The 17,836-nt window shown below is 56.9% G+C and overlaps 1 protein-coding gene across 2 annotated transcripts; it reads right to left on the bottom strand.

Annotated features, from left to right (window-relative positions):
• Positions 1 to 996: 996 nt before the first annotated feature.
• Positions 997 to 12,045, bottom strand: LOC111945513 (olfactory receptor 52H1-like). 2 transcript variants are annotated; one of them, XM_086883817.1, is made up of 4 exons: positions 11,544 to 12,045; positions 11,150 to 11,235; positions 8,279 to 8,356; positions 997 to 2,621 (listed from the first exon to the last, which is right to left on the bottom strand). In XM_086883817.1, the coding sequence occupies exons 3-4, from the start codon at positions 8,354 to 8,356 to the stop codon at positions 1,665 to 1,667; spliced, it is 1,035 nt and encodes a 344-aa protein (XP_086739943.1). In that variant the 5' UTR covers positions 11,150 to 11,235; positions 11,544 to 12,045; the 3' UTR covers positions 997 to 1,664. The 2 variants fall into 2 exon arrangements, with proteins under 2 accessions (XP_086739943.1, XP_086739944.1); XM_086883818.1 differs by lacking the exon at positions 11,544 to 12,045 and having other exon boundaries at positions 11,150 to 11,273.
• Between the last annotated feature and the right edge of the window lie 5,791 nt (positions 12,046 to 17,836).

Genomic DNA, 17,836 nt, shown 5'->3' with positions numbered 1-17,836 from the left:
CATCCCCTCATCCCCTCATCCTCTCACCCACCCCTCATCCTCTCACCCACCCCTCATCCTCTCACCCACCCCTCATCCTCTCATCCTCTCATCCTCTCACCCACCCCTCATCCTCTCACCCACCTCTCATCCTCTCACCCACCCCTCATCCTCTCATCCTCTCACCCACCCCTCATCCTCTCACCCACCCCTCATCCTCTCATCCTCTCATCCTCTCACCCACCCCTCATCCTCTCACCCACCCCTCATCCTCTCACCCACCCCTCATCCTCTCACCCACCCCTCATCCTCTCACCCACCCCTCATCCTCTCACCCACCCCTCATCCTCTCACCCACCCCTCATCCTCTCACCCACCCCTCATCCCCTCATCCTCTCATCCTCTCACCCACCTCTCACCCTCTCACCCACCCCTCATCCTCTCACCCACCTCTCATCCCCTCATCCCCTCATCCTCTCACCCACCTCTCATCCTCTCACCCACTCCTCATCCTCTCACCCACCTCTCATCCCCTCATCCTCTCACCCACCCCTCATCCTCTCACCCACCTCTCATCCCCTCATCCTCTCACCCACCACCCCCTCACAAAATAACAGTGCCATGTGGTACCTCCAAGCTACAAGAAATGAAGTCAAGCCACTGAAAGAAAATCCTTGTGTTGCACCTCAGAATGGCATTAGATGTTTTTGGGGCTGTTTTTAGAGAGAGTATCGTGCTGGCTGACACAGCTCCTGCCTGGCAGCCCTGCCCAGCGCTGAGCTCTGCGCTGGGGGATGCTGCTCTCATGCCTCCAGTTGCTGTTCCAAACTGATGCCCAGGAGATTTTTAAGCTCCAGGAAAGCAGCTACTCTGGAACAAAAGCGTGTTTAGGATTTGATAATAGCAATTTGCTTCAATGCCATTCTGTGATTCTTTTAAGAATGTTTTTTCACTGACATGTTTACTCAAAGTAAGGTCAAATGATACGGTTAAGGAATAAAGACACCCCATGAATGCTGAAGTGCAACACGGTTTTATTTCTCTATTGTTCCTTTTGAAGATTTTTCAATAATATGAATTTTAATGAAGAATAAATGGTTAAGATGAATTTCATTATACATGTGTCATTCAGAAGAACACATTCATTTTATGCCTTTCCACCTGAGTCCAGATTTATTGCCACACCACAGTGGAATTCCACCTACCTCCTCCTTGTCAGGGGTTTGCCTGGGAAGTTCCAGTTTGAGGAAAAATTCTTTTCTGTGTGGGTGACTGAGCACTGGAACAGCTGCCCAGGGAGGCTGTGGAGCCTCTTTCTCTGGAGGTGGTCAAAACCCACCTGGCTGTGATCCTGTGCAAGCTGTCTGGAGGAACCTGCTTGAGCAGGAAGGTCAGATGAGCTGATCTCTGGAGGTCCCTTTCCACCCCAGCTGCTCCATGAGCCCGGGGCTGTGGGATTGCCCAAAGGTGACGCACCTGGGGTAGGTTCTCATTTCTCGGATCCCTCTCCTTCCACCGCCAGTCAGAATTTCTGCCTTTATCTCGCGCTTTGCACAAAGCTGGGGCTGTGAGGATGTCGGGTGTTCTGTATTTGACAGGGGCAGCAGCCCTGGGCCGTTGCCTGGAAGAGCCAAAAGAGCACTTGGGGCGGGGAGCTTGGAGTCGCCTTTGGGCACCCATCACCTTCACTCTCGCGGTCTGGGCAGGCTGAGCACCTTCACAACCTTGTCCCTGATCTGCTGCGTTCTCACCCCGTACACAATGGGGTTCAGCAGCGGAGGGAACAGCACGTACAGGTTGGCCAGCAGGATGTGGAGCTGGGGGGGGACGCTGTGGCCGAAGCGCTGCGTCAGAGCAGCGAAGGCAGCGGGGACGTAGAACAGGAGCAGCACGCAGAGGTGGGAGCCGCAGGTGTGCAGAGCCTTGTGGCGGGCAGCCCTGGACGGGAGCCTGGACAGCGCCAGGAGGATGAAGCCGTAGGAGACGGCGATGAGGATCAGATCCAGCACGCCCACGGTGAAAGGCACCACGAGCCCGTACCAGACGTTGGCCGAGATGTCGGCGCAGGCCAGGCGAGCGATGCCCATGTGCTCGCAGTAGGTGTGCGGGATGACGTTGTGCCCGCAGAACGGCAGCCGCCGCAGCAGGAAAATGCAGGGCAAGATGATGCAGAAACTCCTCAGCAGAGCTGCCAGCCCCGTTTTGGCCACGGCTGACGGGGTCAGCACCGCCCCGTACCGCAGCGGGAAGCAGATGGCCACGAAGCGGTCGAAGGCCATGGCCAGCAGGATCACCGACTCCGTCATGCAGGTGAAGTGCAGGAAGAACATCTGGGTCAGGCAGGCACCGAAGGAAATCTCCCTGGCGTGGAACCAGAACAGAGCCAGCATCCTGGGCACGGCCGTGGTGGAGAGCGCGAGGTCAGCCAGGGCCAGCATGGACAGGAAGAGGAACATGGGCTGGTGGAGGCTGCGCTCCGTCCCGATGGTGAACAGCAGGACGCCGTTCCCCAGCAGCGCTGCCAGGTACATGGAGCAGAACGGGATGGAGATCCAGACGTGCAGCTGCTCCATGCCTGGGATCCCGGTCAGGATGAAAGTGTCTGGAGTCAGGCTGCTCAGGTTGGACGGGGGCATGTTCACCTGAGAGCAAAGGCAGAGGATAACACAGGACGTTATTTCAGAGCCTGAGCTCTTCCAGCAGCATCAAACCCCTCGTGCCACCTGCTCTGGTCTGCAAAGAGCCAGAGGCACAAACGCAGTTTGCCAGCCCCGTGCTCTGCACTGTGTCCTTACACCCTGCTGCCTGTAAAAACACACCTCCAGATCTCCTCCCCACTTCATCTCAACACACATTTACACGTTTTGCTTCCCCTTCAAACAGAACCAGCTCCTCTTGCATGAATACTGTGATATTTCTGTGTTCTGTGAGTCCAGAGTAGGAGGAAGGAGTTGGACGATGAGAGAGGAATGGTCAAGTGTTGGCAGGATGAACAGGATGTTCCCAGGCACCGAGAACGGGGAGCTCTAGGGCCCTGGGCTCACGCTAGGATACAGAACAAAATTAACTCCAGGGTTGAAGTTGGCTGCCCATGTTCCTTATCTCCAAACTTCTCTCTCCCTCCCCTTTTAGCTCTGAGACGCAGTTCAATTTGCTTTGCAGCATTTTTCAGAGCAAATCTAGCAGAATTAAAATTTAGGCAGGCAGTTGGGAAGACCTTTGTGTCAGAGGAAAAAACCTGTGTGAGATGGAATTGTCCCTCCAGCCAAAGGAAGGGAGATGCTGCTGCCCTGGAGAGCCCTGGAAAGCCCCAGAGGCTGAATCAGACCCAGAGTCACACAAATTAAGGTGGGATGTGACTGTTTTCAGCAGCTTCTGCATTAACACATCTCAAAACCTCAAAGCACAAGGAATTATCCATAACACAAGAAGAAATGGTGTAAGTGCTGAAAAACTGAGATGCTGTTGCACACCAAAATATTGACCCTGTGAATGAAAAAGCAACCGTATCTTCAACAACAGATTGGATTCTCTGTTCACACTCCATTTCATGGCTAAAATATCCTGAACCAAGAAAGTGTCCAGGGAAACACAAAATGACAGTGGGTCATCTTTTAAAATAAAATTAATCAAAATAATACCTGATTCTATAAGAAGAAGTAATATTTAACCATAACTACTATTCTCTAATAATTACAACCAATTTTGTAATTTTTTAAAATCAGTTTCATGTAAATATTGCACGAAGCAAAACCAGATGTGAGGTGTTAAAAGAAAAAACATGACTAGTGCTGGAAGCTGGCAGCTGTGCTGCCATGCCAACAGCTCGGCCTCTCTGGCAAAATGCAAACATTAAACTGCAAATAAACAGGGATCCAGGGGGAATCTCAGCGCACCCAGGAGTTCTGCACCAAAGGAGTCCCTCAGCTTTAGACCTGAGAGGAATGATGAGCTTGTCTTTACAAACAAGCTGTGGGTCAGTTGATAAGATGTAGCTATCAGTGACAGACGACAGAAACAATGGGATGAATTCCAGTAGAAGATCAAAGAGGCACTGAAAGAACACTATGAGTTCCATAAAAGTTAAGAAGGGATTATGCATTGGGGGTGGAGGGGGAAAAGGTACCCCAGGTGTCAGGCGTTCCGGGCAGTCTGTACCTGTCAAGTACCTCAGCCTATGGGGAAAGAGAGAAGGGACAAGCGGCCGGGAATTAGGATAAAAAGGAGGCTGCGCCCTCCAAAAATTTGAGAAACCCCAGGGGAATGCCCCATGGCCTCTCCCTTTATTCGAATAAAGTAAAAGGACTCCTCTGTCTCCTTTTTGGATATAAACCTCTGGTGTTCGTGGATTAATTTTCCTGACAGACCCCTTCCTCCTTCATCTACCAGATCCTTTCCTCCATCACCCATCCTCGCTATAAAACTCTATTAATGAACTTTTCCATGCAGCTTTGCCCAGGCGGCTCCTCGGATCATTCTTCCCTCGAGTCTTTTCATCTTGCTTTAAGCTGGAAGCGATTACCTGAGCACAGCCGGCATCCCTGGCCCGCGGGGCTGCGGGGCTGTGCCGGGCTGTGCCGGGCTGTGCTGGGCTGTGCCGGGCTGTGCTGGGCTGTGCCGGGCTGTGCTGGGCTCTGTGCCGGGCTGTGCTGGGCTGTGCTGTGCTGGGCTGTGCCGGGCTGCGGGGCTGTGCTGGGCTGTGCGGGGCTGTGCCGGGCTGTGCTGGGCTGGGCTGTGCCGGGCTGTGCCGGGCTGTGCCGGGCTGGGCTGGGCTGGGCTGGGCTGTGCTGGGCTGTGCTGGGCTGGGCTGTGCCGGGCTGTGCCGGGCTGGGCTGGGCTGGGCTGGGCTGTGCTGGGCTGTGCTGGGCTGGGCTGTGCCGGGCTGTGCCGGGCTGTGCCGGGCTGTGCTGTGCTGGGCTGTGCTGGGCTGTGCCGGGCTGGGATGGGCTGTGCCGGGCTGTGCCGGGCTGTGCTGGGCTGTGCTGGGCTGTGCTGGGCTGTGCCGGGCTGTGCTGGGCTGTGCCGGGCTGTGCCGGGCTGTGCCGGGCTGTGCCGGGCTGTGCTGTGCTGTGCCGGGCTGTGCTGGGCTGTGCTGGGCTGTGCTGGGCTGTGCTGGGCTGTGCTGGGCTGTGCTGGGCTGTGCTGGGCTGGGCTGTGCCGGGCTGTGCTGGGCTGTGCTGGGCTGGGCTGGGCTGGGCTGGGCTGTGCTGGGCTGTGCGGGGCTGTGCTGGGCTGTGCTGGGCTGGGCTGGGCTGTGCCGGGCTGTGCTGTGCTGGGCTGTGCTGTGCTGGGCTGTGCTGTGACGGGCTGTGCCGGGCTGTGCTGGGCTGTGCTGGGCTGTGCGGGGCTGTGCTGGGCTGGGCTGTGCCGGGCTGTGCCGGGCTGTGCCGGGCTGTGCTGGGCTGTGCCGGGCTGTGCCGGGCTGTGCCGGGCTGTGCTGTGCTGGGCTGTGCTGTGCTGTGCCGGGCTGTGCCGGGCTGTGCTGGGCTGTGCTGTGCCGGGCTGTGCTGGGCTGGGCTGTGCCGGGCTGTGCCGGGCTGTGCCGGGCTGTGCTGGGCTGTGCCGGGCTGGGCTGTGCCGGGCTGTGCTGGGCTGGGCTGTGCCGGGCTGTGCTGGGCTGTGCCGGGCTGTGCTGGGCTGGGCTGTGCCGGGCTGTGCCGGGCTGTGCCGGGCTGTGCTGGGCTGTGCCGGGCTGTGCTGGGCTGGGCTGTGCCGGGCTGTGCTGGGCTGTGCCGGGCTGTGCTGGGCTGGGCTGTGCCGGGCTGTGCCGGGCTGTGCTGGGCTGTGCCGGGCTGTGCCGTGCTGGGCCGTGCTGGGCTGTGCTGGGCTGTGCCGTGCTGGGCCGTGCTGGGCTGTGCTGGGCTGTGCCGGGCTGTGCCGGGCTGTGCCGGGCTGTGCTGGGCTGTGCTGTGCTGTGCTGGGCTGTGCCGGGCTGTGCCGGGCTGTGTGGGGCTGTGCCGGGCTGTGCCGTGCTGGGCTGTGCTGTGCTGTGCTGGGCTGTGCCGGGCTGTGCCGGGCTGTGCTGGGCTGTGCTGTGCTGTGCTGGGCTGTGCCGGGCTGTGCCGTGCTGGGCTGTGCTGGGCTGTGCTGGGCTGTGCCGGGCTGTGCCGGGCTGTGCTGGGCTGTGCCGGGCTGGAGCCCCGGCCCGGGGGCAGCGCCGGCCCGGGAGGGGCTCAGGGCAGGGGGCTCAGGGTCCGGAGCTCCCGGCTCGGGAGGGGCTCAGGGCAGGGGGCTGAGGGTTCGGAGCTCCCGGCTCTCCGCAGCGGATCGCGGATCCCTCGCACGGAGGAGGCTCCGTGCCGGAATCGCCCCCGAGCATCGGCCGGGGCTCGGTGCCTCTCCCGGGGCTCGGTGCCTCTCCCGGGGCTCGGTGCCTCTCCCGGGGCTCGGTGCCTCTCCCGGGGCTCGGTGCCTCTCCCGGGGCTCGGTGCCTCTCCCGGGTCTGGCTGCTCGGGAAGGAGGGAGGGAGCTCTGCTGAACGGGGAGCAGCTCCTCGCCAGTCCCTCGGCTCCCCAGAGCTGCCTGCGGCCCCGAGTGCCCAGCGCAGCGCTCCGGGACCCCGGCGGGCGGGGAAGGGGGTCCCGGGGGGGCTTTGGAGCCCCGGTGTCCCCGGGACACGGCGGGCGGGGAAGGGGGTCCCGGGGGGGCTTTGGAGCCCCGGTGTCCCCGGGGCACGGCAGACTCGGGGCAGTGAGGAGCAGTGAGGAGCAGTGAGGAGCTCTGCGAAGCTCCGGCACCGGCAGTGCCGGGAACAGAGCTCCGGGAACAGCGATCCCCGACTCCAGTAATTGTTGTTATGCAGATCGCTCTCGGTGATTAATTCGGTAAAAGGGATTTGGAAGAGCTTCCCTGTGGGAATGCGAGAGGGGGTCTGTGGGCTCGGCTGCTCCAGGGGATGGGAGGAAGAGCCGGGGGCTCAGGACCCCTCTTGGACTGACGGCAGCAGGGTGACACGTCCCTGTCCATGGCAGGGCGGTGAAGCCAGATGACCTTCAGCTGTGCCCCGAGCCGTGACATGACTTTGTCGGTGCCCGGACCCTGTGTCCGTGACCACCCCTCCCTCCAGCCCCCGGGAATGTCACCGTGCCTGGCGCTGCAGCCCTTCCCTCCGCAGGCAGCATTCCCTGCAGGCTGCACCATTCCAGCACCAGCAGTGGGCTGTCACCCCACTGCAGAAACACAGGATGGTTTTGACCATTATAAAGGTAATAATTCCACCAGAGCAGTGGTGGGACCCAGCACCCCTAAACCCCCGGGCAGGAGTGCTGAGGTTTGGTCAGGATTGCAGGTGTTACAGGAGCCGTGGAACCACACAACCATGGACTGGGCTGGAAAGGGCTTAAAGCTCATCCCTTTCCAACCTCCTGCCACCTCCCACTGTCCCAGGAGCTCCCAATGTCCAGCCTGGCCTTGGGCACTGCCAGGATCCAGGGGCAGCCCCAGCTGCTCTGGGCACCTGTGCCAGGCCTGCCCACCCTGCCAGGAACAATCTGCTGACAACATCTGACCTCTTTTGGTGTAAAACCACTCCCTTTGTCCTATCACCCTCTGCTCCTGTAAAAAAATCCCTCTCCACTCGGACTGCTACTCCAAACAACTCCGAAACGGGGGGTGATGCCTGTCCGTGCCGCAGTCGGGGCTGGCACAGGGGGCCCGGAGCTGCCGGTGCTGCAGCATCAGCGAGCAGTTAGTGCTCTCCAGGGGCAGAGGACACCTGCTCTCCTGGCCAGGACACAAACCTGCAGTTGTCCAGGGAAGGAGCCAGTGCCAGGGAACGAGGGTGGACGCTGAAGCCCAGCCACTGCAGAATGGAGCAGATGGAAAAGGCTGGTTCCAGGCAGCCCCGTCTGTGGGGCAGAGGAGAACCACGACATGGGAAGTGCGAGCCCAGGGCACTCCAGGGCTATTTCCACCTGAGACAACCACCTCACCCAGCCACCTGCAATCTGCCATGGCCAAGTCCCCCTGAAAACCTCCCTTGCTGCTCCAGACCCTTCTTTCCTGGTTCAGTAAATCCCCCATCCTGCCAAGCTTGATTCAAGGATGTAAAACACCCTGGAACTTCACACCCCAGGCAGCCTGGGGTTCTGCTGCCAGCCCTGCATCCCCACACCTGGGCCCAACCCCTGTCTTCTCATGGGCTCCAGCAATGGCATATTTGGGCAGCATCCACGTTCAATTAATTCCCTGTTCCCAGAGCAGACACCCTGCAGCACCATCAGCAGAACAAATATTTACCCAGCTGAGAAAAAGTGTGTTTGTTTCAAAAGAAAACCTAAAGGAGGCAAATGTGTCTCACCAACCCATGGTTCATTTCTTGTTTGTGTGCTGTGTGGAAAGAAGTCTTCACGGTCCCCAGGTCACTGCTCAATTTCATCTGCAAAATCCACAAACCAGTGTTCACAGAGGGACCAGAAAAACCCAGGTGCAGAGCAAACCACCCCATTTCTTCAGGCTCCGCTCACAGCTTTCAGGATATTTGATGCTGATGTCAATTTTCTAAATCACAAGAGGTTTCTTTCCATCAGAAATCTCCTGATCAGTTCACAGAGAGCCTGGCTCACGTCTCCAGCTCGTGGCCCAGACAGCTCCCAGAGGCTGCAGAGGTGTCTGTTCCCTGAGCTGCCAAAGCCCAGCACCAGCTGCTGGTCCCAGAGCTGCATTTGTCTGCCTGGGCACAGCCCCTGGCACACCCAGCAGGGACAGGACACCCATGCCATGCTCCCTGTCCCCACAACATCCCCTGTGTCCCCCTGGCTGCCAGAACAGCCCTGCTGCTGCTGGGGACAGCGGTGGCAGTGTCCCCAGCACCCTCCCATCACTGCTGGCTGGAGCCCTGCCTCCAGACCTGTGAGAGCTGGTGGGATGGCACAAGGAGAAACAGATTTAAACTAAAATAGGGAAGATTTCGATGGGACCTTGGGCAGGAATTGTTCCCTGGCAGGGTGGGCAGGGGCTGGGATGGAATTGCCAGAGCAGCTGGGGCTGCCCCTGGATCCCTGGCAGTGCCCAAGGCCAGGCTGGACATTGGGAGCAGCTGGGACAGTGGGAGGTGTCACTGCCATGGCAGGGGTGGGATGGGTGGGATTTGGGGTCCCTCCAACCCAAACCATTCCATGATTTCATGATTCAGGAAGGAATTTCTCACTGAGGAAACAAACACGTTGTTTCCTGACCTCTCGTGCTAGCACTGGGCACTTCCTCCTGGCACCTGCTGCACCCACATAGCAACAAATGCCAACTTAATTAAAGCTAAAATAACTCAGTTGAACCAGTGCTTCTCAAAAGCCACATGGAATTCTTCTCTCTCTGAAATGGGCTTTAGTCAGTGCTCCTGGGATTGATTTTCTATTCACTCATGGAAGAACCACAGCTGGTGATGCTCACAGGAAGGTGTATGGAAAAGACTCATGAATTCTGCTTCTGAGTGGTCTTGGAAAACTGTGGAGTCCTTTCAGACTCTGGGATTTTGGCTCAGTGCAGATTTGCCCATCAGAAAGTGATTGCTGTTGTCCACATGGCCCTGCACCCCATTCTGAGAACTCTGACTGCTACAAACCAGTGTTGTGTCCATAAAACTTCAGTGCTGGGTGGTGTTCTCCTGCAGGTCACAGAGTCCTGTGTGAGAAGGAGAAGATTTAAGGGAACAACAGATGAAAACTGACACTGGTGGCCGCTGGAAGGTCAATACAGCAGGGCTCAAGCAGCCCAGGAGGACTGCAGAGACTTTGATGACCTGGACTTGAGTGTTCCCTGGGCTTTGGTGATCCTGGTTGGTCCCTTCCAGCTCAGGAGATTCAGTGATTCCAAGATCTGTCCTTGCTTAGAGCCCCTCCAAGGAGACAGGCAGGGACAGCTCAGAAATGCCGTGGATTTTCACACTGCAGACATGCACAGGATCAGAGCTGGGGGCCACACCGGCTGTGAGAACAGGACAGCCTCTCAGCCCTTTAAAGATCTCACTGAGGAAACCACTTTGTACCCAAAAACTTCCCCTCTCCACACAGGCATGGGGAAGTGGGCATAGTAATTGCTGGGAAATCTACTGCTGTTCTCATGAGCCTCTCACAGCAGTTAATTATTCTCATTATTCAAAATAAGGCTTTTATTTCTAATCAGAATAAGTCTGGCTTTGTTTTCCCTTCATCCTTCCAGTTCATCCCTCTCGAGGGCATTAAACAATCCTCAGCATCAGATGTTTTCTCCTGAGACTTCCCCAATGAAGATGCCTCAACAGCTCTTTAAAAGTTAATGTTATGTACCCTGTAGAGAACAAGTGTTTTCTCCAGTGCTGGAATAATGTCTGTTCTGCCTTCCTCCTCACCACACTTTATTGATGTCTTTTCAAACACTGACCCCAAAACAGAGCTGGAGAGGGACTGGGGCCAAGGGCTGCAGGGCCAGGAGCCAGGGAATGGCTGCCAGGGGCAGAGGGCAGGGCTGGATCTTGGGATCTTGGGCAGGAATTGTTCCCTGGCAGGGTGGGCAGGGGCTGGGATGGAATTGCCAGAGCAGCTGGGGCTGCCCCTGGATCCCTGGCAGTGCCCAAGGCCAGGCTGGACATTGGGAGCTCCTGGGACAGTGGGAGGTGCCCCTGCCATGGCTGGGCTGGGAATGGGTGGGATTTGGGGTCTCTCCAATCCAAACCATCCTGGGATTCTAAGCCAGAGAATCCCCTGGATACTCCCCAGTCCTTGAGAAGCTGCACAGAAACAACCTCTGTCTACCAGGCCCAAGTTGCTGAGCTCTGGGAGGGGTTGGGGGACGGAGATGAGACTCCCCCATGCCAAGGACGCCCATCAGGACACAGGGGATGGGAGCTGGGGCAGAGCCATGGCCAGCTGCCCTTACAGCCTGTTCCTTGCACTTCCTGTGACTAAAACAGGACAAAACTGGCGTGTTACAGGTCTTGAACACACGTGGCACAGGCTGACCCGTAACAATGGCTCACAGGCACAGAGCTGTGGGGCAGGGCAGGCTGGACAGGACCCTGGGGTGTGTCAGGTCCCGCTGCTGGCACAATCAGTGCCAGCCAAGGGCCTGAGTCTCAGCTGCCTGCAGGGATGGAACACATCAGCTCTCCAGGAAACCTGCTCTGGGGCTGGAAATCAGACAGCCCTGGGCCAGCTCCACCCCCTCCAAGGTGGTGCCAGGGCATCCTCCTCCTCACCTCAACATGGAGAGCCTGTTCTCCTCTTCTCCCCAGCTCAGTTTGCCTCCCTCCATCCCCACACCGTTTCAAAATGTAAGCATTGTCTGAAGAAACAGAAAATTCACACTTTGTTCCTGTTGCATCTGGTAATTCACATTGTCAGGGAGAGCTGGGATTCCAGCAGATGTTCTGACCCCTGCTTTGCTCTGATGCACAGAGAATCCCCAGATGCTGCTCACGATCCAGAGATGTCCCTGACTGGGATTTGCTCTTCCTGACTGCCCAGACCAAGGGAAGAGCTGGGGGCAGAGGGTATTTAACCCCATGAATGCTGGAGATCTCTCAGTAAAGCTGCCCCCTCCTGTCCCAGCCGGGGGCAAGGCCACTCTGCTGAGGTCAAGGTGTCACCCACGGCTCTCCTGAAGTCACCTGATGGCCTCCCGTTCCCCCAGCACACTCTCAAGGAGCCTGTCCTGATGGCCAAGAGATCTGGGACCAAAGTCTCGTTTTTCACAGCAAAGGACTTGTGTGACCACACAGCTCTGCCCCTTCACAACACCCAGAAAGCTCCTGCGAGCTTCTCTGTCCCTTCTGCTCAGGAGGGCCTGGGACACCTGGCCAGGGGCAGAGGTGTCCCCCAGGGGCTGAGCAGTGCTGGTGTTCGCTGGGGGCAGGAGCAGGAGCTCTCCTGGTGGCCAGCACAACTCCAGCCCTGCTGGTCCCACACCGGCTCTGCCTCCCTGGGGACCGAGTGAAGCATCTGGGAGCTGGCCGAGGGACACCGGGCCTGTGCTGCCACCAGGTCCCCTCCCTGCAGGGGCCCCAGGTCCCACTGAGACCCCCAGGCTGGCACCAAGCACCCCCAGCTGCCCCCACGCTTGGCTTCAGAGCCCTGAGCTCCCCTGGCCCCTCCCGGGGGTGGCTGTGCTCACCTCGATTAAATTAGTGTCTGCATCAGCCAGAAACCTCATTAGCAATGATTTTATTCCTGTGTTTACACAACTGATACCAATCACAACATCAGAGCCAGCATCTGGCCAGTCCCTGCAGGGCCTCCAGGAATCCACAGAAAACGAGATGTATATCGGAGTCAGCTTTTGCACTTGGCCAAAGACCACCAGCAGCTGCTTTACTTATTATTTATTAATTTGTTTGTGTGACATAATGAGCTCTATATCACAGTGTTGTGAATATAAAAAATACTCTGGTTGCATCAACCCTTGGGGTAACTTTTTTCAGGCTTGGGGTAACTTTATCACCCCTTGTGGATGCATCAGAAAATGAAATTCCATGTCTCCAGGGAAGCTGAATGCCCAAACAAGCACTGATTGCTGTTAATTACATTCCTGCCCTTTTATACCTTATTGATAAAGTCTCATATTCACTTTGCCATTATTTTATTTGAATCTAAAGGCAAATGAAGCTGTTTCAGATTTCTCTGATAATCCCATTTCACTGTTAAATTTAAGCACATAAACTTCTGCTTTTCCTGACTTAAGCCAGAAACTTTTTTTTTTTTTTCCCCCCTGAGGAAGGAAGGAAGGAAGGAAGGAAGGAAGGAAGGAAGGAAGGAAGGAAGGAAGGAAGGAAGGAAGGAAGGAAGGAAGGAAGGAAGGAAGGAAGGAAGGAAGGAAGGAAGGAAGGAAGGAAGGAAGGAAGGAAGGAAGGAAGGAAGGAAGGAAGGAAGGAAGGAAGGAAGGAAGGAAGGAAGGAAGGAAGGAAGGAAGGAAGGAAGGAAGGAAGGAAGGAAGGAAGGAAGGAAGGAAGGAAGGAAGGAAGGAAGGAAGGAAGGAAGGAAGGAAGGAAGGAAGGAAGGAAGGAAGGAAGGAAGGAAGGAAGGAAGGAAGGAAGGAAGGAAGGAAGGAAGGAAGGAAGGAAGGAAGGAAGGAAGGAAGGAAGGAAGGAAGGAAGGAAGGAAGGAAGGAAGGAAGGAAGGAAGGAAGGAAGGAAGGAAGGAAGGAAGGAAGGAAGGAAGGAAGGAAGGGAGGGAGGGAGGGAGGGAGGGAGGGAGGGAGGGAGGGAGGGAGGGAGGAAGGGAGGAAGGGAGGAAGGAAGGAAGGAAGGAAGGAAGGAAGGAAGGAAGGAAGGAAGGAAGGAAGGAAGGAAGGAAGGAAGGAAGGAAGGAAGGAAGGAAGGAAGGAAGGAAGGAAGGAAGGAAGGAAGGAAGGAAGGAAGGAAGGAAGGAAGGAAGGAAGGAAGGAAGGAAGGAAGGAAGGAAGGAAGGAAGGAAGGAAGGAAGGAAGGAAGGAAGGAAGGAAGGAAGGAAGGAAGGAAGGAAGGAAGGATTGCCATCTGCAGCAGGCAAACAGTGAGAGAGGGTGGGCAGAGACCAGGGAGCGCCGAGGTTTGGGGCACAGGGGCAGTGGACAGAGCAGGGCACTCGGGGCAGGGAAATGGGCTGGGGGCTCGGGGGCTTCTCTCCCACTGCTCCCAGCAGTGATCCTAACACAGAGCAGGATGGAGATCAGGGGAGAGCCCTCTGCAGCCAGGTATCCCCTCCAGGGTGAGGGATGGGGCTGGGACCCTCCCTCACTGTTGGGAGCTGACGTGTCTCATGCAGCACATCACATCATTCCTCATTTGCAGGAGCTGTGGAACCATAGAAACACAGAATTACACAAGGTTTGGGCTGGGGGGGACCTTAAAGTCTATTTCATTGCACCCCTGCCATGGGCAGGGACACCTTCCACTGTCCCAGGCTGCTCAGAGCCCCATCCAGCCTGGCCTGGGACACTCCCAGGGATGGGGGTCATGGGGGCCCCCAGCCTCCTTGGGCAGCCTGTGCCAGGTTCAGGGGTGAGGAAAAGGCTCAAAGAGCAGGGGGATGACATCCAGGGCTGGCTCAGGAGAGCTGGTTCATGGCACACACATTTTCACTGGGAATAGTAAATGCTGAGCAGTTTGCTTTATCAGGGTGCCCCTCCACTCTCCTCATCCCTTCATCCTGGTTAGGAACTGGCATTTCTGCTGCTGGAGCCTTTGAGACAAGAGCATCTTCTGCCTGCAGCTGCTGGGAGCTAGAGCAAAGCACAGAATCAGAGTCACTGAAGCTGGAAAAGACCTCTCAGCCCACCAAGGCCAACCATCCCCAGCACTGACAAGGCCACCGCTAACCCGTGTCCCCAAGTGTCACATCCACACACAGCTGTGAAATCCCTCCAGGGCCGGGCACTCCACCACCTCCCTGGGCAGCTCTGCCAGGGCTGCACAGCCCTGCCTGGGAAGGGATTTCCCCAATATCCACCCTGAGCCTCCCCTGGCCCAGCCTGAGGCCTGAGCTCTCCTCCTGTCCCTGTTCCCTGGCAGCAGAGCCCGACCCCCCCGGCTGTCCCCTCCTGCCAGGGACTTGTGCAGAGCCACAAGGGCCCCCTGAGCCTCCTTTGCTCCAGGCTCAGCCCCTTTCCCAGCTCCCTCAGCCCCTCCTGGGGCTCCAGCCCCTTCCCAGCTCCATTCCCTGCCCTGGACACGCTCCAGTAGATTCCCTCTGGATATGCAAGGAGCCCAAGTTAAAAGCCTGAAAAGGCTGTGTCTCGGTTCTAGAAGACAGGTGTCTGCTGGGGAGGGCAGGAGCCCCCCTTGGGATGAAAGAATGCAGACCCCCTCCCTCCGAATTATTATAAATTTGAAATCAAGGGGCCCTAAGGCAGAGATCTGGGGATAGGAATAACAGTTCTTTACTGGTATTTATAACCAGGCAAACAAGCAACAATAACCACAGCATTAGCAGGAAAACAGAACCAGGGACCCCGTGACAGCTTTCTGGGCTGAGATGGGAAGGGATGGAGGAGAGGCTTTGTTTCACAAACCCCTCGGGCAGTCAGTGCTGGTGCTCCTGCAGGGCTCTGAGGAACACTCAGCTGGAACAGCAGGGATGAGCTGAGATCCTGGGCTGGTGGATGAGGTGGATCAGCAGGGATGAGCTGAGATCCTGGGCTGGTGGATGAGGTGGAACAGCAGGGATGAGCTGAGATCTGGGCCAGTGGATGAGGTGGAACAGCAGGGATGAGCTGAGATCCTGGGCTGGTGGATGAGGTGGAGCAGCAGGGATGAGCTGAGATCCTGGGCTGGTGGATGAGGTGGAACAGCAGGGATGAGCTGAGATCCTGGGGCAGTGGATGAGGTGGAGCAGCAGGGATGAGCTGAGGTGGATCAGCAGGGATGAGCTGAGATCCTGGGCCGGTGGCTGAGGTGGATCAGCAGCTCTGCAGAGGTGCCTGGCACTGCCACACGTCCCGGCAGAGCAGGGGGTACGAGACCACCAACAAAGAGGGAAGAAGGAGAAGCAGCAGCAGCTCCGTCTGGGTGATGGCGAAATTCCCTTCTCTCCACCGCAGCAGCTCCACGACCCAGCAAACGAATGTCTTTCCCCAAAACCGAAGAAAGCCAGCCAAAAACTGTCCCCACCCTCCTTTCCTGCCCCCTTCCCCCCTGGCCCTGCCACTCTTTGTCCTTTATCAGTCACCCACTAAATCCCCACACTTAGGTTGTCTCCGCAGCTAATGGGTAACAATTCCACGGGCAGGCCAGAACAAAACCAAACAAAACAAAAAAGGACACCTAACCCCCAGCTAACCCCAACAGGCTGAAACAACAGCGCCAGGTCCCAGCCTTGTTGTGTCAGTCCCTCCCCTCCTGAGCTGTCCTGGGACAGCTGGGACAGCCCCAGCCGGTGTTTGTACCTGCCCCAGGGGTGCCCTGCAGGGTGGGGAGGGCTTTGTGCCCCTGTGCCCGGGGGTGCCGGTGGTTCAAGCCCTGAGAACCTCCCCGGTGCCCCTGAAGGAGCCTGAGTGAGCCCTCACCACCCCTTGGCTCATCATCCTGCACCAGGCACCCACTGCACATTTCATCTCCCGACCCTGGGCCACAAAGGGGCTCCCGGGGCTGTGCCTGGGCCAGCCCGGGCTGGCAGGACCTGGCCTCAGCTGCGAGCTCTGCCCTGTTCTTGCCACACAGCGCAAGTGCTTCAGGACCAAGAGCTGTTTTAACTTCTTGGGAACCACAGTGGAGAGGAAATTGGGAGCTCTGAGCTGGAGATCAGCAGAGATTACAGCTAAAACCCTCTTAGGTGATTTTTTTTCCCCATTTCTGGTTTTATTGGACCACTAGAATTGGACCTCCTAGAAAGCTCAGAGACCCTCAGCAGGCTGTGCAGTGAGGGCAGGGAAATTGCAGTCAGCAATTCCTGACTGCCATGACCCTTGAGGGAGCTGTTAGGGACCTTTGGGAGCAGCAGGAATCTCTAATCCACGAGATCAAACCCGTCACCCAAAATTTCCCCCTGAAGGCTGAGTTACCATCTCGTTTCAGGCAAGGAGGTGGTGCTCTTTATCATCTGCCTGTGAAGTGGGATTTTATTAAATTAACATTTCACAGAACCATAGAATCATCCTGGTTCTCCCTCCCGTGGGCAGGGACACCTTCCACTAGACGAGGCTGCTCCAAGCTCCATCCAGCCTGACCTGGAACACTTCCAGGGACGGGACACCCTGAGCTCCTCACCCCTCCCAGGTGAGCTCCATGTCCCAGCCGCTCGCTGGCCCTGGGAGGGATTCTCTCCTCTCCCCATCCTCCCTTCCCAAGGAGCCTCTGTCCTGCCCTTTGCCAAGACTGAAGAGGGGAAGGGGAGAGCTAAAATCAGGGAGCTCCGCTGCTCTGAAGCGTCGCGGCCAGCGCAGATGAAGCACAGGTAACAAAGAGCCATTTCTGTGAGCAGCAATAAAGCTGAGTGGAAATGGGGATCTTGGACCCGGCACGCTCCGAGCTCTGTCCGTGGTGAAAGCAGAGCTGGTCCCTGTCCGTGCAGAAAGCAATCACAGGCTGGGGAGCGCTTCCCTCTCGAGCACACGCCAGGAGCCCGGCTGGGCACAAACCCCAGGCTCCATCTCCAGCCCAGGCGCAGGCTCAGCTCTTCCTTCGGGTACAGAAACCTTCCCTGAAGGCACAGAAGTGTTTCTCGGTGACTTCCAGTTATTTTCCAAAGATTTTTGAGATTCCGTTTACTTCTTGCATGTGCTACGTGGGGAAAACACCAGTGGAAATTATAGAATAATGGAACTGTGGAATGGTTGAGGTGGGGAGGGACATTAAAGCTCATCTCATTCCAACTCTGTGCCACAGGCAGGCAAAGATCCTTGTAATCCAAACACACAAAATCGTGAACTGAACTAAAAAAACAATGGGTGTCTCCAAATTTGGGAAAAAAAAAAAAAAAAAGAAGGAGCTGTGGTTTCCCACCCTGTGTGAGTTATTAAGCTGACATTTTAACCACCTGGAAATATAAATCTCCCTGCTTGGCTGGCTAATGCCCCATTAGGCACGGGCCCCTGGCCAGGAATGGTGCAGCTGGTGATTCATTGACTTGGGGACATTTCCCTGGGCAGTTCTCCTGAGCTGGCCACCACACCCACCAGAGCAGAGCAGCGAGTTCAGAACTGCCTCCTCCATCCTGCAGGACCATTCTGGGAAACCCCAAGGAACACCCAGAGTCATGGAATCACGGAACAGTTTGGGCTGGAAGGGACCTTAAAGCTCATCTCATTCCAGCCCTTGTGGACACCTTCCCCTGTCCCAGGTTGCTCCAAGTTCCGATTATTGACAGGTCCAGGTGGCAGCTCAGTTGTTCTCAGAGCTGCCCACAGCACCATGCTCTCCTGACACATTTTCCTTCTCACAGCTCCTCTCCTATCAAAAATCACATGGCTGCTC

This window comes from Cyanistes caeruleus, chromosome 3, assembly GCF_971803275.1.
Source record: "Cyanistes caeruleus chromosome 3, bCyaCae1.hap1.1, whole genome shotgun sequence".
Lineage (NCBI taxonomy): Eukaryota > Metazoa > Chordata > Aves > Passeriformes > Paridae > Cyanistes > Cyanistes caeruleus.
The sequence above is the reverse complement of the archived record's forward strand: the minus strand, read 5'-3'. Positions and strand labels throughout refer to the sequence as shown.

Coding starts and splice junctions, on each gene's coding strand:
- LOC111945513 (XM_086883817.1), bottom strand. CDS start 8,356: ATGAAATTGAGCAGTGACCTGGGGACCGTGAAGACTTCTTTCCACACA. Junction 2,622..8,278: donor AAGAAATGAACCATGGGTTG/GTGAGACACATT, acceptor CTTTGCTCTCAG/GTGAACATGCCCCCGTCCAA.